The sequence below is a fragment of the Podarcis cretensis genome (genome assembly GCF_951804945.1).
Source record: "Podarcis cretensis genome assembly, chromosome: 12".
NCBI lineage: Eukaryota > Metazoa > Chordata > Lepidosauria > Squamata > Lacertidae > Podarcis > Podarcis cretensis.
The window spans coordinates 51,433,974-51,459,795 of NC_137181.1; the positions used below are offsets into that span (position 1 = coordinate 51,433,974).

Sequence of the window (25,822 nt, forward strand, 5' to 3'; positions counted from 1 at the left end):
TCCAGAAGTTGTCAGACTACAACTACCATTATCCCTGATCACTGGGCATGCTGGCTGATGGGAACTGTAGTCCAACAGCATACTGAGTGTCAGGGGTTCAGGGAGAGAGGCGCAGAGGAGGGAGGAGACCGAGAGTGAGGGAGAAGGATTCCAGCCTGACGAGGAAGAGGACGACAATGACCCGAGATGGTCCATGAGTCCGTCCAGTGAATCGGAGGATTCCCAAAAGGGAGCCCCCCTGGTCAAGCCAAGGGGAGCCCAAGGGGGAAGCAGTCAGGAGCAGGGGAACGTAGGGGGAACCGCCAGTGGGAGTTGGAGATCGAGACCTGCTTCTCCACCGGAACGGAGTGAAGAGGGTGGAGTTACCAGTGTGTCGGGAGGAACAGAACAAGGAGCAGAGGGGGGAAGGAGATCGGGGCAAGACGTCCTGCCGGAAGGGGCGGAAAGCAGTACCGGGAGCAGTGTGGCTGTTGAAAGGAAGGTCAGGAGCAACGTACGCGCGCCAAGTTCAAATGTGGAGGCGCGCGGAAGTGGGGAGAGCTCTGGGGAGGAGCCTGGTGCTAAAGCACGAAGGAGGGGGCAGCAGGCAGGAGAAGACTCAGCCTCTGGGGAGTCCCGGAAAGAGGGAACACAGGGGGGCAGGAAGACCCTGCGGAAAAGGAAGGAGAGGAAAAGGTGGAGCAGCACAAGCCTCTTAAATTGGTGCAGGGGAGGGACGGACTCAGAGGGGACTTCTAACATCTAAGGGTAACAGATGTGGAGCCACGGAGTTTGGATGTAATGACGACAATGATCTTCAATAAAACCTTTTGTATATAACTTGGACTGGACTTTGGTCTCTTGTGAGCTGGGACCCAGGGTGGCGCTGACAGTAAGTCCCCTCCTCTGAACGCAAAATTTTTTTTTGCAAAGCTCACGAACGGTGACAGCCATGAGTGCGGAGGAGCAGTTGACAGCTCTGCGAACTACAGTTTCCGAACTCACTGCTGCAGTCCTTGCGTCTCAGAAGAAGCATGACGAAGTGGAGAAGCGCTGCCAGGACCTGCAAACCAGGTGGGAACGTGCAAGCAGGGAAGGGTTCCCAGGGTCCAGATCAGAAGGGATTGGACTTGGACGGAGGGGGGGCAGACTAGTCACCCACTTCGATGGGAACCTGAAGCACTACCCCAGTTTCAGAGCAGACGTTTTGTATGCATTGCACTTGCTTCGTCATGACTTTAAAGATGAGGAGGAGAAAGTGGGGTTTATTGTTTCTCACTTGCATGGGCCGGCCAGAGACTGGTTGCGCAATTTGTGGCGTGAAGATGGCCCTGCCCGCCGCGATGCAGATGAATTCATTAAAGCAATGGATGCCTGCTTCCAGTCAACTGTAGATGTGGATCTTGCACGCAGGGAAATTTTTGGATTGCGGCAAGGCAAAGCCACTGTGCGTCAGTACCATTCCAGATTTTTTGCTTTACTGACTGCGCTAAGCTGGGAGAAGGATTGTGCACCTGTGAGGGATTTGTTCTGGGAGGGGCTCAGCGGTCCCATTAAGGATGAACTTGCCAGGGGAGACAGACCCCAGACCCTGGAGGAGCTTGTGCAGAGGGCTTTGGCGATTGGGATAAGGCACGAGGGACGTCCTTGGCACACTGAGGAAGAACGTCAGGTGCGTCTACCAGCGAGGACGTCTTCTTTCATCCCCAGGGAGTTCAGTCAGTCACATCCTTCGCCACTGGGAAGGCAGGGGGAGGAGCCCATGGAACTTGGTGGTGCTAAGGCTCAAGCAACAGCCAGAGCCCCAGCTTCCGGTGCAGTAAAGGCACAGCCTCCTAGAGGGACCAGGAAGTGTTACATTTGCGACAGTGCACAGCACATGGCGAAAGGGTGTCCCCAGAGGCTGCAGAAACACACTGCAGTTTTAGCAACTGTTGCAGCAGAAATGATGCAAGCAGAGCAACCTCAGGGAAACGACAGTGCCTGGCTGGAAGCAGAGCTGCTGGGGCTCAGCCAGGCGAATCTGTAGAGCAGTCCCCAGCGCTTTTGCAACGCACAGACCCTTTACCACCCAAGCCAGCGGTGCAGCTCACTGCAACACTTCAGTTGCCGAATGGAACCACCCTGGAAGTCCCCATCACGATTGATTCTGGGAGCAACGCAGATTTTGTGGGGACGCACTTTGTCAAGCAGCATCGCATAGCGCTTCTGCCAGCGACAACACCTCTGAACGTAGTCACGGTGGATGGCAGGAAATTGCTAGGAGGACAAGTTGTGCAACAGACGCCTCCCATGGTGATGAGGATTGGAAATCATCGAGAAGTCATCAGCTTCAATGTCACCCGCCTTTCAGACACGCCTATAGTATTAGGCATGAGTTGGCTGGAGAGACACAGTCCTGCTGTAGCGTGGTACCAACGGCAGATCACCTTTTGCTCATCGTACTGTGCTCAACATTGCATCCAGTCCAGCCAGGAGGAGGGAGCTGAGCAGCAGTTGCAACTTGGCATGGTGCAGGCAGTACCCCGCAAGTACGAGGGGTTCCTGGAGGTTTTCTGCGAGAAGGAAGCTGACCAGTTGCCGCCCCACAGGCCTTATGATTGTGCCATCGACCTGGTGCCAGGGGCGCAGTTGCCGACTGCAAAGCTGTATTCCATGTCTGAGGACGAGATGCAAGAACTCAGGGAGTTCATAGAGCACAATTTGAAGCGCGGATTCATCCGAGAATCGAAAGCGGTGGGGGGCAGTCCTGTTTTCTTTGTAAAGAAAAAGGACACGCCCCAAAAAAGACTCATTGTGGACTATCGATTCATAAACAGTAAGACCAAACCCAAGGCCTTCCCCATGCCCAAGATAGATGATCTCCTGGCAACCGTAAGGAAGGGGAAGATATTCACCAAATTGGATCTGCGTGGAGCGTATAACCTCATACGCATCCGGGAGGGCGATGAGTGGAAGACGGCCATGTTCACGCCTCTGGGCACGTACGAATACAGAGTGATGCCATTTGGTCTCCAAAATGGATCTCACGTCTTTCAAGCATTTATGCATCACGTGCTAGCGGGACTTCTATACAAGAAATGCGTGTGTTTCCTCGACGACATCCTGATCTTTTCGGAAACGGAGGAGGCCCATGAGAAGGACGTAAAGGAAGTCCTGCAGAGACTACGGGAGAACAAGCTCTACGCCAAGTTAGAGAAGTGCCAGTTTGATGTGACGGACGTGGATTTCCTAGGCTACAAGCTGTCCGACAAGGGGCTGGCCATGGACAGCGCCAAGGTCCGCGCGGTGTTGGACTGGAAGAGCCCTCGCAATCGGAAGGAAGTCCAAAGATTCATCGGCTTCGCCAACTTCTACCGCAAATTCATCAGAGGTTTTGCAAAGGAGACGGCAGCGATCACGGACACTCTCAGTTCCAAGAAAAAGAGGTTCGTGTGGACGGAACAGGCGGAGCGCTCTTTTCAGAAGCTTAAAAGCCTTTTCGCCTCCGAGGAGCAGCTGCTGCACGTGAATCCAGGCAAGCCCATACGAGTAGAGACCGACGCGTCAGACAGAGCGGTTGGAGCCGTACTCCTGCAAGAAGATCCACATGGAAACTGGAGACCCGGTGCCTTTTACTCCAGAAAGCTCAGCAAAGCGGAGCAAAACTACACCATATGGGACAGGGAGCTGTTAGCCATTCACGCAGCGTTCAAAGCGTGGCGACATTTCCTCATTGGAGCCAAGCACACAGTGCAGGTCCGCACGGATCACAAGAATTTAGAGTATTGGCGCACGGCGAAACTCCAGAGCCAAAGACACATGCGCTGGGCAGAGTTCTTCGCGGATTTCGACTTCAGGATAGAGTACGTCCCAGGGGACTCCAACGTTATAGCCGATGCGCTCTCCAGGAAACCGCAATATCTTGAGGAAGCGGCGCCAATAGCAGCCAGGCACATTTTTGCACCGCAGGCGTGGGCGTGCGCTGCCATCGCTGTCGACCTGGACGCAGTGCGACGCGCGTTGCAGGTAGATCAGTTTGCACAATCCAAAATAGAGGAGCTGCGTAGGGGTTCGCTGAGAGACGATGAGTTCCAGTTACGCGACGGACTGTTAACTCACAAGGGTGCCCTCTACGTGCCGAGCGACGAGCTCCGAGCAAAGGTTCTGCAGCAGTTGCACGACGCTCCCAGTGCGGGCCATTTCGGCAGGGAGAAGACAATAGAACTGGTGGCCAGGGACTTTTGGTGGCCCCAGATGCGAGGAGAAGTAGCGGAGTACGTCGCCAGATGTGACACTTGTCAGAGGTCCAAGCCAGTACACCAGAAGCCGGCGGGCTTGCTGGAACCACTGGAAACACCACAGCAACCGTGGGAGAGGGTGGCGCTGGACTTCGTCACTGACCTGCCCAGTTCCAGAGGCAAGACGGCGGTACTGGTGGTGGTGGACTTGTTCACCAAGATGGCGCACTTCATTCCCTGCGCGAAGGTGGCGACGGCGGAACAGACCGCCAAGCTCTTCATCGACCACGTGTTCCGGGCGCATGGGCTGCCGCGGGCCATCCTGTCCGACAGGGGGCACCAGTTTATTTCCAATTTTTGGCAGAAGCTCCTAGGTATCCTGCGCGTCAAGATCAACCTAGCGTCGGCAAGACATCCACAAACCAACGGCCAGGCCGAGAGGGTCAACGCGATCATGCAGCAGTACCTGAGATGTTATGCAAATCAGCGACCCACAGCTTGGGTGGACTACCTACCGATGGCGGAGTTTGCCTACAACAACACGAAGCATGCGTCGACGGGGGTGACGCCGTTCTTCGCGAACAATGGACGTCATCCCAGGACCTTCCCGGGGTTCGTAGCACCAAGAGAGGGGGAGCCGCAAGAGGCCGACCAGTTCGCTGCAGAACTACAAGAGGTGCACGAGGAGCTGCGGAGACATTTGGAGCTAGCCAAACAAGCATATAAGGTGCAGGCAGACAAAGGCAGAAGAGTGGGAGAGGACATCCAGGTGGGGGACTGGGTGTGGTTAGCGGCCCAGGCGATGCCAACCAAGTCGTTGGCCAAGAAGAAGCTAGGGCACAGGCAGCTAGGACCATACCAGGTGGAGGCTAAGATCAACCCCGTGGCTTTTCGACTGGCCCTCCCCGAAGGTTCCAGAGTCCACCCGGTTTTTCATAGGTCGGTGCTCACTCCCTACAAGGCCCCGCACAGGTTTCAGGAGTCTGAAACAGTACCGCAGCCACGCACAGAGTCACCTAGGAGGGAGGGATCGCCTAGGGTCGAACCACTCAACGAGGTCACAGAGATCCTGGACTCGAGATGGGGGGAAGAGGGAATAGAATACTTTCTAGTCAGAGAGGGTGCACCAGTCAGTGCCAGTGGGTGGGTGCCGGACTACGCTTTAGACGAACCTCTTTTAAAGGACGAGTTCCATGCCCTTTTCCCACATAGACCCATGCCAGCCGAGTACTTCGATGACTGGCTCTTTACCCCCACATGTTCAGGCAGCACTTTCCACGGCTTTTCTTCAGCCGAGGAAAGAACACCGAACTCAAACTCGCCCAGGGGATCGTGTTCGGGGGTGGACACAGAGCCCTCTTATTGGTGGGATGAGCAACCAGAGGAAGCCTGGCGCAAGAAATGGCTGAAGGGGCCTTGGACGGCAGCACCAGACGAAGTAGCAATGGAAGAGGGAACTGCGAACATTTTGGGTGAAGAACCCGAATTCGAACACACGTACACCGAGCTGCCAGCAGAGGTCATGGACGTAGCCGAACTGTATCCTGCATCTACCTCCGAGGAGCTGCAGTTCCCACAACCCGCACCCGATGGGGGGGAGGGGGGAAGGGGGGGCTTCGAGGGGGGGATGGATGTCAGGGGTTCAGGGAGAGAGGCGCAGAGGAGGGAGGAGACCGAGAGTGAGGGAGAAGGATTCCAGCCTGACGAGGAAGAGGACGACAATGACCCGAGATGGTCCATGAGTCCGTCCAGTGAATCGGAGGATTCCCAAAAGGGAGCCCCCCTGGTCAAGCCAAGGGGAGCCCAAGGGGGAAGCAGTCAGGAGCAGGGGAACGTAGGGGGAACCGCCAGTGGGAGTTGGAGATCGAGACCTGCTTCTCCACCGGAACGGAGTGAAGAGGGTGGAGTTACCAGTGTGTCGGGAGGAACAGAACAAGGAGCAGAGGGGGGAAGGAGATCGGGGCAAGACGTCCTGCCGGAAGGGGCGGAAAGCAGTACCGGGAGCAGTGTGGCTGTTGAAAGGAAGGTCAGGAGCAACGTACGCGCGCCAAGTTCAAATGTGGAGGCGCGCGGAAGTGGGGAGAGCTCTGGGGAGGAGCCTGGTGCTAAAGCACGAAGGAGGGGGCAGCAGGCAGGAGAAGACTCAGCCTCTGGGGAGTCCCGGAAAGAGGGAACACAGGGGGGCAGGAAGACCCTGCGGAAAAGGAAGGAGAGGAAAAGGTGGAGCAGCACAAGCCTCTTAAATTGGTGCAGGGGAGGGACGGACTCAGAGGGGACTTCTAACATCTAAGGGTAACAGATGTGGAGCCACGGAGTTTGGATGTAATGACGACAATGATCTTCAATAAAACCTTTTGTATATAACTTGGACTGGACTTTGGTCTCTTGTGAGCTGGGACCCAGGGTGGCGCTGACACTGAGTGCCACAGATTCCCCAAACCTGATCTACAGGATTCAAGCACAAGCTAAAGTTTAAAATATTGAAACTTTAACAAGGGGCATATTGTGAGTACGCCTTCTTCATCAATCCCTCCAGTTATAGGACTAGTTTGGACATGACTCTAAACTGTGGTTTAGACTTAAAAGCTATGGGAAGCTATCTGGCTCTTTCTTCTTCCCTTTTCTTTCATGTACAAGGAAGAGGAGATTGGAAACGATGGATTTTGATTTTAAACCAACCAGAGCCCTCTTTTGTGTCTGAACTCTGGCAAGTTCTAAGTCTGCTTAGTTCAAACCAGTAAAAATAAATTTTAAAAAATAGCAGTAAGCAGAGAGTAGGAGCAAAGTTCTCTGAATGGAGAGATGTGGAAAATGGGGAGTCATCCAAGGACCAGGACTGGGAACTGGTACTTTTGCTCACCATACCAAACAGTTTCAGGTCATTACAACAAAAAGATTGTGAAAAGCCCCCAAGGGATCTTTCCAAACTGAGTGAATGGGTGGTAACATGGTAAATGCGTCAATAAGTGCAAATTAATACATATCAAAGGCAAAAATCGTAATTCTGCATATACACTCATGGAATGTTAACTGGGTCTGAACACTCATGGGGTGAATGACCAGGAACAAGACCTTGGGCTTGTAGTGGATAGCTTGATGAAGGCGCTGAACCAGTGTGCAGCAGCTGTGAAAAAAGGCAAATTCCATGTTGCTACACGAGGCAGCGACGGCCACCAACATGGATGGCTTTCAAGAATGTTTGGACAATTTCATGCAGGTTAAGGCTATAAATGGCTACTAGCCATGGTTGCCATGGTCTGCCTCCATGATTGGAGGCAGCAATGCTTCTGAATACCAGTTGCTGAAAACCACAGGCTCACCTGGGTGGCCACAGAGAGATCAGGATGCTGGACTAAATGGGCCATGGGCATGATTCAGCAGGCACTTCATACGTACTTAAAATCTTAAAGTCTGGTTTGATCCTGGCTTATCTGAACTAGCCAGAGTTTAAACTAAAACACTCTAAAACCGAGACCTCTGATTAGTTTAAAAAGTGGGTGCTTCTGATTTTATTCTTCTGGTGTGCACCACTGCCTCAATATAGCTCAGGACACTGGTTGTTCGGACCCAGAGAGCCCTACATCTGTGACAAGCAGCAGAAGTACAAGCAACTATGTGTTGGTGTTCTATTTAAAAAGGTAAAGGTACCCCTGCCCGTACGGGCCAGTCTTGACAGACTCTGGGGTTGTGCGCCCATCTCACTTAAGAGGCCAGGGGCCAGCGCTGTCCTGAGACACTTCCGGGTCACGTGGCCAGCGTGACATCGCTGCTCTGGCGAGCCAGAGCCGCACACGGAAACGCCGTTTACCTTCCCGCTGGTAAGCGGTCCCTATTTATCTACTTGCACCCGGAGGTGCTTTCGAACTGCTAGGTTGGCAGGCGCTGGGACCGAGCAGCGGGAGCGCACCCCGCCGCAGGGATTCGAACCGCCGACCTTTCGATCGGCAAGTCCTAGGCGCTGAGGCTTTAACCCACAGCGCCACCTAGATAGGTCCAAATAAAGCAGCTTAGTTTCCTAGAAGTATCTTCTGCTCCTTGAAGTAATACAATACTTAACAATAAAAATAGCACTAATATAATACACTGGATTGGTTCCAGATTCACTTAAGTTGGCATAAGTTCTCGCTTGAATTAATGGGAATCAACTCAACTGTATTTAACTTTTCACGCTGATTTAAATGGGATCTAAGATCAAATAAGTTTGGATCCAACTCATTGTTTCAGATGATATGGTTACCATGATGTACATTTAAAGGTGATGCAGCTGCTTTTAGCAGTAACCAACAAGCAACTATTGCACTTCAGACAGTGACTGAGTTGAACCATGTTGAAAGTGATCCAAGTGGTTGAAATGGTTGCCAACCGTAATCTCTTGACATATGAGCAACTCGGTTACATTTAGTGTGCACAACTTAGCAAGGCCTCAGACTACCTTGCAACATTTCCCCTTCACACAGCACACATGGAGTGCAGCTGCACTGGAGTACAGAAGGAATTCAGTGTTCATCATTATTTCGCTTGGGAAAAGACTTAATGACCTTATTTGCAAATAATGGTAACCAAACTATGGCTTACCAGGACCATGAAAGTGCAGGTTTGTGGAGAGAAGCTTGCAGCTGCTTTGCTCCTCTCTGGTTTATTACATTCCCACACCAGGTTAAGCCAAGTTTTGACTTGGTGTGTAGTCTGAACCTGGGTTTGTGGTTTAAACTCTCTCCTTGCCAACCAATACCTGTAGCTTAACCTTCAGTCCTGATTCAAACAACACTGTAAGGCAAACCTTGGTTTGATTTAGCAAGGGAATATAAAAGAAAAACCAGAGAGGATCAATGCAGCCCCAGTAAGCCATAGTTTGGCTTACCATGATGTGCAAACCAGGTTATTATATATATTTTTAAAAGTACAAGCATCCAGTAGGAGAGTCATATGGTGACCGTGTGAATATGGACAGTGTGAATACTCTGACTTTATTGCTGCTTTTGCAAAATCGTGAAAATATTTCTTGAAAATTGTGTGTGAAGCTGAAACTGAACAGTAGAGATAAAAGCCCTGATGTATCGTTTGCAATAACAGGTCTTAGATGATGTAAAACTCAGATGCGCCAACCACCACAACACACAGTAGAAGTACAAAACCAAAAAGGTCAGTTAATTAGTATACAGAAGCACATCCAAAAATATTTCAGCATAATTTGCATGACTGCAAGGATTTTGTAAAGCGCAAAAGCTGGACTCGGCACACATTCTTTATAAGAGTAAAGTAGAGGGGGAAAAGGTTATTATCAATCATGCAATAAGGTTAGGGCTCCAAAAAATATTGAACCAACTTACTCTCTACAGAGAGTTCCAACACAGGGGACAGCATGCAAAAAGAAAAGAAAAAAAGGAGGGAGGAAGGGAGGGAGGGAAGATAAAACACACAAATTAGTTGCCATCTGCATAGTTCCTGTATGAGGAAAATGTGATACATGGGTTTTAATATGATTAAGTAAACAGCTTTGCTCTGAAATTTCCAATTCTTGCAAAAGCACATAGGTCTCTCTTCTTTGCCCGTTTCACTCTTTTAAAACCAAAACATCTGAATAAAAATACAGTTTTTTGAAAGCAATTATTTAACATTTGGGTATGGATGGATTCAAGCATTACAATTTTAACATACATATTTGAGATGTATTATATTACTCACTATAACCATAACATTTGAAGTGCATATACATCTCTTTTTTTTAACCTCAAGTACCCTGCAGAAACTTGTGCCAATGAACTAAGGCCACTCATGGTTCCCTGAAGCATGTTTCAGCATTGCATGCCAGATTAAAGTATATGTTGCAAATGATACCATTTTAGTGGGTACTCAATGAAAGTTTATTGTGTTCCTATGAAAATTTTACATTGTGAGGCATCCTTAATGGTACCCTAAAACAACACAACACAATGGATGGTCAAGTCAAGGATCCATGAGAAAGGATCTCCAATTTACATTTCTGATAAGGGAGCAATTCCTCCGTGTTTGCCATGAAAAGCCTCAATTAAACTACAGTTTAAAGCACATATTCAAAAGTCTAACAAAGCAGTAGACAGAGCAATATGCAAAAAGAAAATTAACACTGAAGGTATCAGAATTCAATGATGATGTCAATTATATGCAAGATATACTTTGTTTTCTGATATAACCACTTTCTGCAGTTTTCACTAAAAATTCTGAGCACTTTAAGAGAAACCATAAACATCATTTGAAAATGTACTGATTCTGGGGTCTATAAGATAAACCTACCCTGTGCTTGGTCAGAGACAGGTATTTCCTTCACTGGTGACTATAACCTCTAAGTATTTGTGTACATATCTGCATTGTTATAAATACCTACACACCTATATTTACACACATACTTATCCCAATCTACACACACACACACACACACACACACACACACACACACAACATTCAACAAGTTTTATCACCTTAAATTTTAAGACATTTGTTAATCCTACATTTGAAGAGAGTAATTCAAAAACCCCTAAAAGCTCCATTTGAATGTACAATACTCAAAAGCTATATTCTGTCTCTCCCCCCCCCCTTTTGTTCGTGTAAGGAGAGTCAATTTTGCCATTAAATCAAAAATTCCAGAATTTATGAATCCATTCATTTGTTGTTGGCATCATTTGTGTTCACCTACTGACATCTAATAATCCTGCTGCCAGTGACATATATGAAGCAAGTTACTTATGTTGATTCATTAAGGAATCCATCTATATCGTTTAATAAGAAAAATACCAGATCTATAATTATGTGGTTTTCCCCCTCCTCCTGTGCCCCCCTCCTAAATCCACGTTGGAGGGTCTGGAGAATCTCTAAGAACAGGGTGTGTAAGGAAGAAAGAGGGCAAAATGCTTGTGCTGATGGAACAATTTTCTTAGTGCTAATCTGCATTCCACCTTAAATCTTTTTCCTGTTTTTACATTGCAATTCCCACCACATATAATAAATTCCATTCTGATTTGTCATTTCCAGCAATCACTTTCTTATTTCTTATTGTTGGTGTTATATGCCAGCATGCCACTATCTTATATAACAATTATCTCTTAAATACTTACAGAACCTATGTGATTCCTCCCCCTCCTTACAGGTTTTCCCATTCTCTCCCATGCATGTTTTGTACTCATTATGAATTCTTCCACCTATCCAGGTTTAGTATTATATTTAAGAAGCAACTTATATATCCTTGATAGCAAGCTATCCTTGCAACGCATTAGTATTTATTTCCCCCCCAAAATCTGATAGAAATCATTACCTACTGTTTTAATTCTCAGGTAACTATTCACTGAGAACCTTATTGTAAAGTAGTCATACTACACCACAGGAGATTTTCCTGATTTAAACTTTATTTTTAAATACTTCCAACCCCATAATTTGTTAAAACCACATATCTAAAAAGTTCATAATCCTCCAGAACTTCAAACCACCATTTCCCCTTATCTCTGTACCAATACTCAAGGTTGGATGATAGTGGCACAATTGGAACAATTGCACCAGAGCCAATGCCTGCAAGTTGGGCAGAGCATCTGAGCTTCCTTTAAAAAAAAAAAAGTAAAAGTCTCCAGTCCTCCTAGAAAGTAAGTTGTGAAACAAAATGTGCAGGTTCCCTTTCCAAGTGATTTCTGTGAGATGAGACAGACTAGCTGCTCCCACCTTTCAGTGTTTTTAGCCAATGAGTGATGTCAGAACTGTGATTGAGAAGAGAGCTATTTAGGCACCAGGCCACAGACACCCCCAAGGTCCTAAAGAAATGCTGTTTCCCCCTCTCCTTCTTTCCTGCTTTTAACAATTAGAATTTCCATCGTTTGCTTGTTTCCCTGCCCCTGCTAGTTAACAGGATTCATTTTTCCTGTGGTAGGTTCATTTGAGATTGGGTACTCCCTCCAAGTCTCATTGTGTTTAATGCATACAGGGTCTTGTTGCTATTGTAGCAGAACACTAGAAAGTGGGAGCAGGTTTTATTAGGAATCAGGAAAAATATGCTTCTCCTTACTATTTTACCTGTAAAAGTAAAACAGTCAAAAGACAAATAATGAAAATGAAAGGGGGGGGGCCCTCCAGGGAATAAGTTTCATAAAGTGCAGAAGCCACCAGGAAATTTTGGAACATTCTAACATTTCAGTTCTAAGGCCTTCTCATAGAAGCAGAGAGCACAGCTGCTGTTTGTTAGGTTGTGTGTTATCTACTGAATTCCAAGTTCAAAGCTTTGGAGAAAGACTATACTACTGCCTACTGGGGAGTTTAATCTCACTCTTCTTTCTGTTTTATCATGGAATGTAGATTTATCTGCTTTCGTATTTAACACTTTTACTGTGAGGTGTATTCTTATTGCTGCAACTAGATTTTGCTCTAAAATCGGGTATGATTTGTACCTTGCTGGGGAGCTAGCAAAGGACTGTGTGCTTTATACCTTAGTAAATCTTTTACTGGAGACTTTGACTGACTGAGAGAGTTATCGGAATCCACGCATCCGCCAAGCTTCTGCTAATTAACCAGAAGATGGTGTGTGTGTGTGTGTGTGTGCGCGCGCGCGCGTGTCTCTAGTCTTGAGCACCACTTCTTGTGCTTTGGTGCCCTAGCAATGCGCTGAATTCCATTTAATTCTTTGTGACATAGCCACTCCTACATACATTCCATTGATAGCAGATACTGGTATTCCTGTGGGTTTTTATTTTGTAAAATCAAGCAAAGATTTAGCATGGTGATCACAGTGTAAAAATCAAAGTATGCTGGCATGGCATTACAATACAACTTACTTGAGCTGGGTGTGGGGACACAGAATTGAGGATGGTGAAAACACGGATAACGGAATGGGTGGAATTAAAGTGTGGATGTAATAATACTGGAGCACTGGGGAATGACTACAGAACTGATAAAGCAGAGTGATGTGTGGACAACCCAGTATGAATTCTCTTCAAACACACTATTAATGTTTTAATGTTGCTGTGATAAAAAATAGCAGTCTGAATGGGCCCCAGATAACACTGCTTTCCACAGTTCCCCAACCCACAGTGGCTTCAGGCCTAGGATAACTTTTCTTAGGAATCAGTCTCCTGTGCACAATAACTTGAGAGTAAGCTCAGCTAAACACAGGCAGGAGTTAGCTGTACTAATCTGCAGAGAAGGGGCAGAAAACCCTTTAAAGTACAATGACACATCACTCCAGTTAAAGAAACCAACATTTGATGCCTGTGATACAAACATTAAGTCCCCCTTAATACAGTCATTTTATGCTTCCTTCTATATGGACCTGACCATTAGGTCCAGTCGTGACCGACTCTGGGGTTGCGGCGCTCATCTCGCTTTATTGCCCGAGGGAGCCGGTGTACAGCTTCTGGGTCATGTGGCCAGCATGACTAAGCCGCTTTTGACGAACCAGAGCAGCACACGGAAACGCCGTTTGCCTTCCCGCCAGGGCGGTACCTATTTATCTACTTGCACTTTGACATGATTTTGAACTGCTAGGTTGGCAGGAGCAGGGACTAAGCAACGGGAGCTCACCCCGTTGCGGGGATTCGAACCGCCGACCTTCTGATCAGCAAGTCCTAGGCTCTGTGATTTAACCCACAGCACCACCCGCGTCCCTTCTATATGGACAGCCATATGTTAGGCTGAGAGCTGCTGACTGGCCCAAGACAGGAAGTGAGCAAAGACAATGAGTTAAGTGAGTTCAAAATGTGAAACTCAAGTGCTCAGAGTATTTACTTTAGTCCACAAAAGCTTATGCTGTATGAAATTTGCTGGTCTTTAAAAAATCACGACTGATTTTTGTGCTACATTGTTTTGTGTTATTTCAAGAATTTGAATAGCGAGCAACCAGGATGCAGTTGCAGAAGTTGGCTATCCCCATGGTTTGGACAAAATGTTCTTAAGCATAGTGTGAAGATGTAGTCTACTTATTTAAACTTTCTGAAATTTTAAAGAGGTCATGAACACATGAAGGGGTGGCATCTGCTCTTCCACACACTAGTGTACAGCTGTATGCAAGTACAAATAGATGGGTATTGTCCCTGCACTCAAGAGCCCAGGGTTCCTGACTACTTGGAGAAGACCTTTCTAAAAATACAGAGCTGTATCCATGGGGATAATTTTAGACAGTACAATGAATGTTCTAGACCTGAAAAACAGTTCTGTGCAGATAGTCCTTCTTTAGAAACAAACACTGGTTCAGTAGAAGGTACTATCTGATTCTATCATGTGCCTCTTGTACCATTAAAGGATTGGGCCTCTGTTAATAAAAATAATATGAACACACTTGGAAGTGCTTTCTGTCCACCAAGTATTTAAGTCTAAATCTATGGCAGTATTCTTCTAAAAACCCTGCAGATGTTCATAATCGCTATGGAGCAAAACAAATACATACCTTGCTATGAGGATCAGCAAACATCCTTGTGAAGATTTCACACAACCTTTTTAATTCAACGCGACTGCCAAAATGACATAAGACTAATTAGTAAATGGCAGGGTAATGTTATGAGCAACTTTAGAACAACTTTAAAAATGAGTCGGTGAAATATTTTACATTCGTTAACATGTTTGGCAATGTAAACGTGCTTATACTATGCTTTACACTCAGAACTATAGCACAGAATCATAAAGTCCAAGTAAGGGTCAACAACTGCTGGGGGGGGGGGGGAGATTGTCTACTGTTGCTTACTTGCAAATCTCCATTCTCTTTGAGAACCTGTGTGTGTGTGTGTGTGTGTGTGTGTGTGTGTGTGTGTGTGTGGAGCCAGGAGGAAGGCAGGTTGGCCTCAGGGGAATTCATACTTTGGGGTGGGTGGGTAGGAAAGGGAGTACATGAGTCAGTTATTTTATTGTTTGTAAGCCGCTTGGAGATTCATTTGAATGAAAAGCGGCATAGAAATACAATAAATCAAAATCAGTGGCCCAATACTTCCTCTTAATCACCATTAAGGTATTATTGTTATGGCATGTACAGGGTCAAGATCTGAAAGTGCTTTATGGCTCTACTATTATCCAGAGCCATTTTTATGCTCTACTTGTGAAGGAATGTGCTCAACAAAAGCTAAATGTGACGCTATCTATTCCTTACAGAGACCTTTCAATCATCTTTGAAGGAAATATCAAGTGTCCAAAAGCACTTCAAGAAATTGATGCCAGTTGCTTTCCTTTTGTTTTGCAGGGACAATAGACGTCACCTAGCAAGTTATGAACTAGGAAGCCAGTTGACTTTCTTTTCCCTGCTGTAGAATTCATTAGCCGGAGAATAAATATCTGCAGAGCTTTCTCAACTACAAAATCTCTCACCTAAAAAGGTTTCCTACCTTAATGTTCGCTGGTTTTTTAACAAATTTTGTAGCCCCAGAAGACCTTCTTTTCTTTCTGACCAGTTGGAGCTTGCACAGCGATTGAGGACCTCGGCCACATCCTCTGTCTGCCGCATATAGGTAGGGATGGTGCCATTCCGAGAGCTGTACGATCTTTCTGAGCAAGCACTGGACGCGTCGCTATTGGCATCATCATCGGAGTACATTCCATAGGATTCGTATCTCCTTCGCACCGGCTTTTTCTATCACACAGAGAGCATCACTTGAGGAACCATAACCAATTTGTAGTACCTCTTACGCAAATATCATGTGCCTATTCATATAGCAAACCTCCCCGATGCCACTGTCACCTGCACCTACACCCGGAGCAGGCATCAGATTCATACCCATCTCATTTCTCTCACCGCACTGAGCCTGAGACCCTCTGGTTATTTGAAAGGGAGACCTCCTCTAACCATGATCGTTTAATTTCTTTATATAAAAACGGGCAACTTTTCCCTCAAAAAGTGTCACTGAAAACTGCTTGCAGAATATAAAACCACACAGCAATCACATTGAAACGCACAGTTATCAGACTAAAAGCCACCGAAAAGCAAGAGCAAGAGCCAAAACTATCAATAAATTGAACAGAATCAAAAGTGTGTTCAAAGAAATTGCAGCTGTTGTAGTACAGATACTGAAACTGCTAAATGATGTTCCAAATCTTGCTGTGCTTACTAGGTGGGGAGGGGAAAGTAAAGTTCAAACAAGACTGTAACATTAATCTCTTAACACAACTGGTACTATGTATAAAGCAATAACCTTTCCCAGCAAAGGCACTAAGATCATAAAGGCAAAATGTGCATGAATGAGCAAGTTCAACTATATTAGACTTTAAAAAAACATTTGGAATACATGGAAGTCACACTGTAGGACAAAAGGACAACAACATTTGAAACTATAATCATTTGGAAACGTTCAGCTCCTTAAAACAATTGTGAATCTGGGACACAAGTGAAGCAGACATTATGTATTTATTTTAAAACACTGAGCATTTTTAACAGGGAAACATAGATTGTTATACCTTAGTCCGTATGTCTCCTAAGAGCTGATCGCAATGCATTACAGAAGAAACAGAAAAGTTATGAGCACAGCTGACAACGGTTAAATAGTGTAAGCACAGATGTCATTACCTCTAGTTAGAAATGAGGTCTGGGTTTAGCCTCAGGAACAAAAGAAAACATAACAGTTTTAGCTAGATACACAACTGTGGACCCAAGCACCCTTTTTTTGAGGAGATGTAATCAGGCGCCCCCATAACAGGCTCCTTTATTGAGGACGGAGCTGTGAAGTGGGAAGCCATGCCTGGGCTGGGCGAAGGGACGTCTGTGTGCATCTCACCCCTGGGAGGAGCCCAGATGGAGGAGGAGGACACAGTCACCACCCAACAAGGAGGGAGGAAGAGAGCATGACCCAGGGGTGCTGCTCCTTTCCTCCACTGGGCTCCAGCTTGTGAGGGAGCCCACGGAGGCCCAACGCTGCCAGCCAACCACAGCTCTACTCCTGGGTCAGGCCCCCTTCAAATCAGTCTGATCGGACTGATTTGGAGCAGCGGCGTTGGTGGCAAGGGCTGGGCCAGTGCAGCCGCAGCAGGCTCCCTTCCTGCTCTGCCCCGGGCAGCGGTAACACATGGTCCACCCCTGGAACCATGAACACTATCTTGAGCTCCTTGAAGGGAAGGTGGGATATAGATTTAATTAATAACAACAGGAAAAAATGTAGACCAGTCTCTGCCTCCAAGGAGCTTACAATGTAAACCGGACAGCAGGGAAAACAACAGTGAGTGATAAATGTATGTAAATGCAGTTACATGTACTATGGGAATAAATATTAAGTTGTTAAGAAAGGCTTTGAGGGGAAGGTAGATGAGTTTGAAGGAACAGAAACATAATGGCATGTACGGTCAAAAACGGAGCTCCATGTAATTTAGCAGAACCAATAATCAAATTTGGCAGTAATACAAACTGCAAAGCTTTTACTCTGTCACCCCCCCCCAAAAAAAAAACAAATAAACAGGTGTGTGATAGACAAGATGCTCACCAAAGCATCTGCTACTGCTTCTTCCACATCGGAGCCTGTGTTCAAGACACGCATGGCACTAACTGATGAGGATAACCGACTTGACTGACTTATTCCAAAACCTGTGCCTGTCATAATAAGACAAAAGAAAACATAAATCAGAATCATCCTGGGAAGGTCAATGCAATATAAACTAAAATTTAAAGCCACTATTTAAGAAGTTTTATGCCTTCCAATATTTGGAAGCGGTGAAGCCTCAAAAAGGTTCATCTCATTTGTTCTGAATCTGGCTGCTTGCCTGCTTGCCTTCAACTCAACAAAAGGAACACTTACTTGATTTATTAAGGGAAGTGAATATATGCAGAGCCTACCATCAATACCAGCCCTTGCCATAGAAACCTGGTACACTCTCAGAAACCACATGAACCAGATGGCTCAGGAGAGATACTGGCCATAATCTAGAAAATTCTACTACATGCACACTCCAGAGAAACAAGTGCAGCTAGAGTTCTCCTTCAAGTTTGTTAAAGTAGCTCCTGTGGCTAAAGACAAGCAATGGCTCGATTTTAAAAGCAATTTCCCTGTTTAGTTATCTAACTGTGGCAGCAAAAATTTTAAGGAAAGAGTGCACTGCCACATACAGTTTGCAGTGACATGTTCATGTTGGATTTTGGCCTTAATATCCTAATGAAATTAAAGTAAATTTAAAGGCAGTTATTTAACTGTACCTCATGTGGCAAAAAGAACAAAAACATACTGTGTATACATAATTACGCAGGAGCTGAAGCAACAGCAACTATTTTCTTTTTTCTACTAAAATGTGTTTGTCACTGGTGTTTTTTAAAACTATGAAACAAATTAAGGGAAACCACAGTCAATACAGCCTACAGCATTACGTATCATAAAGCTACATGCATTAATAAAGCTTTGGAAATACAAGAATGGAAAGGAAAAGAAGGAAAAACCCAACAAAATTCACCTGAAACTAAAGAAAAACTGCTGTGTGTGTGTGTGTGTGTGAAGAAAGGAAAACACTTTGCACTTTTATCTACTTTGAATATTCGAAATAATGTCCAGAAATTAATACTGAAAATGATAAAAAATACGACTGCATGAAAAATCAAATGGGGTAAAAATAATCCAGGGTGATGGCACAGATGATAGCAAAGTGTACTCATCCTTCACCTGTAGCCCCATAAACATCTGGCGAGTAGAGGGCCCCAGTGGATCTGGAGTGATGCCTGGAAGCTGCAATAACAGGATCATATGAACCCTATCTATTACTATAAAAGTAAAGTATAGAACAATTGTACAGAGCGCAATGGAGCAAGGTCTAGGCAAAGCCAGGAAGCACTGCTTCATGACAAGAGCAACTAAGAACAGATTCACAGCAACGCTGAGTACAGGGTACAATAATCCTGTGATTATTGGCTCCCTGCCCACAGAGAGCTCGCATGCAGCTTCTACTATCCTCATCTTCAGAACTGTGCTATTGCAAACATTCAACATTTGTGTTTGTGGTAGGTGTAAAAATCTTGCACATGTCAAGAATTGCTTTCAACTGGCTGGTCACAGGTTGGCAGCTGACATGCACATAATTTTCAGCATTGTAAAACACGCCCTATGAACTTAATGGTCATGAGAACAAGTGACATTTTCTGGAGAGGAGAGAAAAATAATTTGCCTTACATGAAAATGTAATAATTACAAGACTAAATCTAAAGGGGCCTTTTGTATTTTTTGAAAAATCTAAAGCCACCTGTTGAATGACAGAGCACACAAAATCAGGAAATGACCAAAAAAAAATAATTCAGCTAAGCAAGCTATCTTTTTTGATGTTCACAAAGTTGTCAACCTTGAAACCTCATTTGGCACAAAACATGATAGTTAATTCTCTTCATATATTAATAATAGTTTAATTAAAAAATCCCCTTAGTCCATCTGTGTATCTAAGAATCATTAAAAGGACAGAAACCTTGAAGTTCTAATTCTCCTGGTGAACATTGAAATTAAAATGTGTGAATTCATTTTTCCAAGTTAACATAATTAACATTTTACTTGATTCATTACGTTAATCACATACAGCATGCAACTTCCCCCTTCACATTTTAGATATAACTTAGTAAAAGGAGTGTAGCAAAAGCGTAGGGAACAAATGTGTTCTTTGTGTTAACATTTATTGTGTTAAAGTTAATAGTATACATAAATAAGTTCTGATTACATTATATTTCCTCATCAAAAATGTGTAAAGTGGCATAGCTATCAATGGGCATTCCTTGCCCATTGATGGGGAAAAGACTGAAGGAGAGGTTGCCTTAACTTAAAACAAATGGACCACTGGATGATAACTAAAGCAAGCTTATACAGAAGAGTGATTTCCAGGGTTTTGAGTTAAGCAGTGGCATTGCAGTGCTAAATTTTACTGAAACAGGAAAAATGTGGCTCAAAAAACCCCTAAGTTTTTTTTCTAGGAAGGGAACGTAAAAAATAAGAAAAAGAATTGCCAAGCAGTTTAAGCCATTGAAGGGAGTTTTTAAAAAGTCTGATCAATGCTCAACAAGGGAAGTTAATTCAATTTCCCTGGATTAAAATGGTTTTAGCTTAAAGCAGTGTCAAACCACAAAGTGGCTAGGCCTGGTATTAAGCCTTGAATCAGCGCTTGTGGTTTGTTTTACTCTAAACAAACCATGGTTGTGCTTTGTTCAGAGCAGGGATAAGCCAGCTCCAACTCCATCATCCATGACCATTACTTATGATGGCTGGGGTTTATGGGAGATCTGGTAGGGCACCACATTAGCTACTCCTGGTTTAGAAAAAAACAAACAACGGGCATGTGTTTGGGCATAGTGCAAAGTGAACCGCTGTATGGTTGTTTCCCTGCTGGAGGAAAGGAGGAGCACAGTGGGAATACTTGAGCTGCATGCTGTAGTAAGTAGGTCATGCAGAGACTAATTTGCTTAGCTATAGTTTAATGGCTTTGTGTTTCATCCGAACGCAGCCACTAAATGTCAGATAAGCAACTTAGAATACTATGTCCATGAAAAAAGACTTTTCTTCTAGAAGTTATCTTCTATCTATGAAATTCAGAAAGGTTTCCAGTGCCAATGTTGTGTTCCCAGGCCAGGCACTAAAGTAAGGTTTTGAAAAAAAAACCCCAAACCTAATCTATAACTTGTTTCTTGACTGTGCTGTGAATCTGCTGGTTTTGCAGGGTTAAAAACCGAGTCCTCTGAAACTGCATTGCCACTACTACACTATAAAATTATTAAATGCATTATGATTTTCATACTAAAGATCAAGAACAGGGGAAAATCAAAACAAATCTAGTACGGTAAGAAGGAACGGCTGATAAGCATGTGCAACACAGAAACGAAGGGCAAACCTTGATTCTCAGAATATCAATTTTACAATCATTTGCGCCAGGGAACAATCCAGAAGTGTGCCCCTATAATCAGAGATACTATAGCGTGTTTCTCCCAAACAGGTATCAACCCTGAAGATCTCCCAAACTGCTCCTTGAACACCAGTTTTCAAAAGAAGTTTGGGTTTTAGTGCAAGAGCTGATGATTAGGTTACGGGGCGGGGAACAGTATGTGTAACACTGAAAATGATTTCTCATTTACAAGAGAAACTGGGAGGCAAGAGCGTTGAAGGGATGGCTAACTGGCATGTGTGGAAGAACCTTGGGGGTTGCTAGGCATACACTTCTGGATTGCGTCGTCACTCTAGAATTACGGAGGGCATTTTTAGGCTCTTCAAATGGGCAAAGTCTTCAGCCAGACTTAATAGACTGTCTTGTTAAATGCCATCTCTTTATTTAGCTTATATTAGCAGATAATCAAGGGCAAACACAGCCATGCAGAACAAGCTCTCCAAGTACTTACCAAGGGGCGCAAAAGAGCGGACAGGGCTTGTATCCCTGCTACTTTCACGGCTGGCTTCCCGACTGCACCCCTGACTCACACTAGGCCGAGGAATACGGCTACCTCGTGCTAGTATGATTCAGGGTACAGACCAACAGCAGCACAGAAAGGGAGAAGACACAGAAAGAGTTGACATTTTAATGCAATCCCACATGTTACCTTTCACAACAAGACCCCACTTTTCTAAAGCACGAATGACATCTAAATATATGCATTTCTCCTTACTTTGACTTACAGAAAACACAGGCACTTCAACAGAAGCGCATGTTTATCACGTGCCCATTTGGAAAAGAGTTAAAGTGCGAATGGAATTAGGCACATCTAACTTTAGGGGGAAATAGGGCGGAATTAATATATGCTGCATATTTGTTCATACCTGCAGATAAGACTGAAAGTCAAGGATATTCATTTTCATCATTTTCTGTATTTCTAAGAGGTGCTTCTTGCAGGATGCTTTTCATATACGCTTAGAACTGTGAAACATGCATGCAATAAACCTATGCCTGTGAGAATGCTTTTCCACATACATATATTAAGCAACAGGGACTGGGTATTGCTGGAAAAACCACCTAGTGTGTGAAATAAGCCTTAGCCTGGGAGGTGATGACTGGATATTTAGTGAGCTTGCTTTGTTTACTGAGTATGCTTTTCCAATCTAAAGGAGAATAGTAAGATGCTTACTATTCTTTACCTAATGTGTTACTAATCTCAGGCTATGACATGGAAGACCCAATTTACAAGCAGATATTCAGCAAACCTGGACTCAGATCACCTGAATTCAGTGACTATGTGAGAGATATAAAAGAAAGAAGCTATGACTAGCTAGCAAGCCTTACCAACTGACAGTCTTGAAGGACTCGCCTCCCTGCTACATCCTTGACTTCGCGGAATCTTGCTTCGCTTTTGTGCTGTTGCATGACTGACTAGCACTCTCTGAACCCCTGTGTTCATAGTTGAGAGTGTAGTTGTAGTCAAAACTCTTCCAGGGGAACCAGAACGGCTGCCAGCTGAAAGCAAAGCAAAGCAAACATAAGCTATACATTCCAATGCATAACTGCTTGGGAGTAAAAGAAAAATCTCAAGATAAATGAAACAGCTATGGTAGAATGGAATGGTTTGAGAAGTTGTTTGGAAGAACCTGACGATAATGAACAGCATAGAATCTGGAACATGTGTGCTGTGTTAAAGCAAAGTTTATTAGTTCATGCACAAAATATGCTTTTAATATTTGTACCTCCTTAAATACTAATTTCCAAATTTTAATAATTAAAACACATACCACTCGCATTAAACTGCCAGGGGCATATTAATGCATCATCACAAGCTAGGAACTAATTACAAGAGTCTTGATGCTCCAGAGACATAGCTGGAAGGAAACTGCTTATTTTGTGTAACATTCCCAACTTTAATTGGACTGGGGTGCCAAGGTCAGTGGGGCTGATACTCCATTTCTAAAAGCAATTATCAGTGCTAACCAATAAGCCATTCCTGAAACTTGGGAAACCAGAGAATAGCCTCTGATGCCTTGCAGAGAGATGTCATTTGGCAACTAGGTGCATACCCTGAAGAACTTGTGATCACCTAAAGCAGCTCTTTAAATTACACCTGAACGTCCAAGTACTAAATTTTCTTTGACAATAGGTTTGCAAGTTAGAACTTTACGTTAAATAAACAGTTTCACATGCACTGAGTATAAAAACAGAGACATCCTATTTCCAAATGTTCTAGGCTGTAATCCTGGCTGTGAATAGCAGGACTGTACAGAGCACTGGGGCCATGGCTGCATCTAAAGTAGTGTCAGTTGTGCTGGCCAGGGAAGGTGGGAGGGCAATAAAACTGCTTTTTTTCTGCACTAGCTCCAAGTGTGGAAGCTCATGGCAAACTGCCCTGTAAATTGTTGTACAAATTGTGTCTTTGAACATTTTTGTCTAACACAAAATAGAACCAAAGTTGGCAAGTGAAGATAAAGTGACTTGTTGGTAAATAATGATATCCTAACACTTTTCAATTTCAATGCATTTACAGCATAACTGTGTAGTGCTGAAGGACAGCAGTCCCACCCATTTTAAAAAGCACGACAGGCTGGTTTTATTTTAACACGTAGATTTCTTTGTAGTAGTATGATATGGCCTGACATGACCAATCCTTGAAGACAAATCAAAATAACCACATACATTTAAACAATCCATTTCATTATGTACTTCATTATATAAACAGGATCAAGATGGAGGATGGAAGGGCAAGTCAATGCACCATGCAAATGCTATGTGAATCACCGTGTCCATTCGGATACAATGTGCTAATGGAATAGAACAGCAATTCCCAAACCACATGCTTTGTCACACTGGTGCGCAGTGAGAAGTAAAGGCTCCTCTTAGTCCACAGCAACTATCACTAGGGCAGGAATGGAGAACTTTCAGCCTTGCAAATTTTGTCGGGTTCCAATTCCCATCAACAACTTGCCAGCATCAGCGGTTAGGAATGAGGGGAGCTTTATTCCAGCAACATCTGAATGAAGTTCCCCAACCCTGCACTAAGGAGAGTGTGTTTCTGTATGATGCCCCGTTCTGGCCTTGGCTCCTTCTTAGCAGCATTAGCAATCTGCAGGCAATCCACTTTCTTACTGTATTCTGCAAGATTCACTCACTCTCAACAAAGCAGTTACCTGCTCTCAAGAGATGCTTGTCACTGCTTCTATGCATGGGTCATCAACGTGAGAAGTTTTCCAGGAGGTACGCTCAGAACGAAAACATACAGAAAGGCAGGAGGCAGGACCCTCCAAGTCCACAGCACCAATTCACCAAATAAAATTCTTACCTTCACATTCTAAAATAAACCCTTTTTGGATATATGTGTGTCTCCAACTTAAACTCAAAAATGTAAGTGTACTTCAGCTATCAGAGGTTTGGGAAATACCGCTGTCAAATGCCTTCTTTCAGGCAGGAGTCTATTCAGCAAAAAAAGTATGTGTACCGAAACCCAACTGCGTACGTTTTTTAGCATAAACGTGTTTGGGGTCCCCGCATAGCATTCAGACTACTTGAAGGCCAAAATGCTATATATACTTGGAAGCAAGTCCAATTAACTCAGCGAGTTTTACTTCAGATTACATAGGCACTGGAGTTCCTCCTTTTAAGAGCTGTTGCTAAATATTGTGAGTAAGTTTTAACCCTGGTAATTTAAAGTGTCCCTCCAAAAATATTAAGTGAAACAAATGGATTGTTAGAAGATTATATGCTCCATGTTAAATTATGTGGTACAAAGCATGAAATCACAGGTTGTTTCCTGTGTTATGCATACTCATCCTGAAAAATAATGAAAACTGCATGTAGACTATCATATCTGATTATCACATTGTTTATTTCACTGAACGCGTGAGCAGCACAACATGTATGTGATTGTCACCCATTACTATCTACACGTTTTTGTATTTTGCATTTGGGGCATTTGTAGTATTTGGAGCAATCTTCAGCATGAAAACCAATGGCCACTGCATGCTTCTCTTTATAAAATGGTTCCAACCATTTCAGCTTGGAGCATCATAAAATTTGTCCCTACATCCTGGCTCTTGAGGCTGCTCAATTGTTCATCTGAATTCCTAAAACCTATGTGCCTTTAGATTCTTCAAGGTATTTCTTTTGGCAGGGGTATTTTAACCTACGTGCGTAAATATTGACTGCTTCTGCTGAATAGGATCCTGTTGTGATGGATGGACAAACAATGATGCACACACAAAATCTGAAAAGCCTTACCACCAGACTGTGGATTAGCAGACTGTGATCCTGAACAAGTGTAAAGGCAGGAGTAGGGTAAGGGTATAAAATCCATGAATAGGGAGGGAGCAGAGCAGATTAACAATGGATGGCAAATGGAAATAAAAAGGCTTTAGTCAGTTCACATAAAAGAGGGGGGGAATGCAACAAGAGGGTTAGCGCAAAAAGCAGTGCATTTTCATAGCCTCCACCAGGCTCAGGTGCTTATATACGAAGCAGACAAAACAGAAGCTGCAAAATTACAGTTCTTCAGCTCTCGAACAAAGAACTGCACCGCGTTCATAAATTCATCGGTAAATTGAATTGAAACACTGGATCGAGATCTTTGGATATCTTCACTCCAAGTAAATTTTAAGTGCAAGCTTTAATAGCTGAAGAAACGGTAACAAGTTCTTCAATTTGGATAATACAATGAAGGAAAATCAAAATGGAGTGGGTTAAGAAGAGGGGAAAGATACAAAAAAATTGTATCTGGCATGCATGCAGAAGTTGTAAAGGAACAACCAAAGATGAGTGCCCGACTACAAGAATTTCAAAGCAGTATT

At 44.5% G+C, this 25,822-nt stretch overlaps 1 protein-coding gene across 30 annotated transcripts in view; it reads right to left on the reverse strand.

The window, feature by feature from the left end:
• CLASP2 (cytoplasmic linker associated protein 2) overlaps positions 1-25,822 on the reverse strand; it is a 132,710-nt gene that overhangs the window by 18,793 nt on the left and 88,095 nt on the right. For 12 of the 30 annotated variants that reach the window (XM_079947744.1, XM_079947733.1, XM_079947734.1 and 9 more), the window contains 7 exons: positions 22,341-22,511; positions 21,466-21,573; positions 18,767-18,829; positions 17,603-17,709; positions 16,587-16,610; positions 15,521-15,765; positions 14,596-14,659 (listed from right to left, as the gene is read on the reverse strand). In XM_079947744.1, coding sequence (XP_079803870.1) covers positions 14,596-14,659; positions 15,521-15,765; positions 16,587-16,610; positions 17,603-17,709; positions 18,767-18,829; positions 21,466-21,573; positions 22,341-22,511 — 782 coding nt within the window. The remainder of the gene's footprint in view (positions 1-14,595; positions 14,660-15,520; positions 15,766-16,586; positions 16,611-17,602; positions 17,710-18,766; positions 18,830-21,465; positions 21,574-22,340; positions 22,512-25,822) is intronic. The other 18 variants (XM_079947736.1, XM_079947743.1, XM_079947745.1 and 15 more) reach the window with 5 other exon arrangements.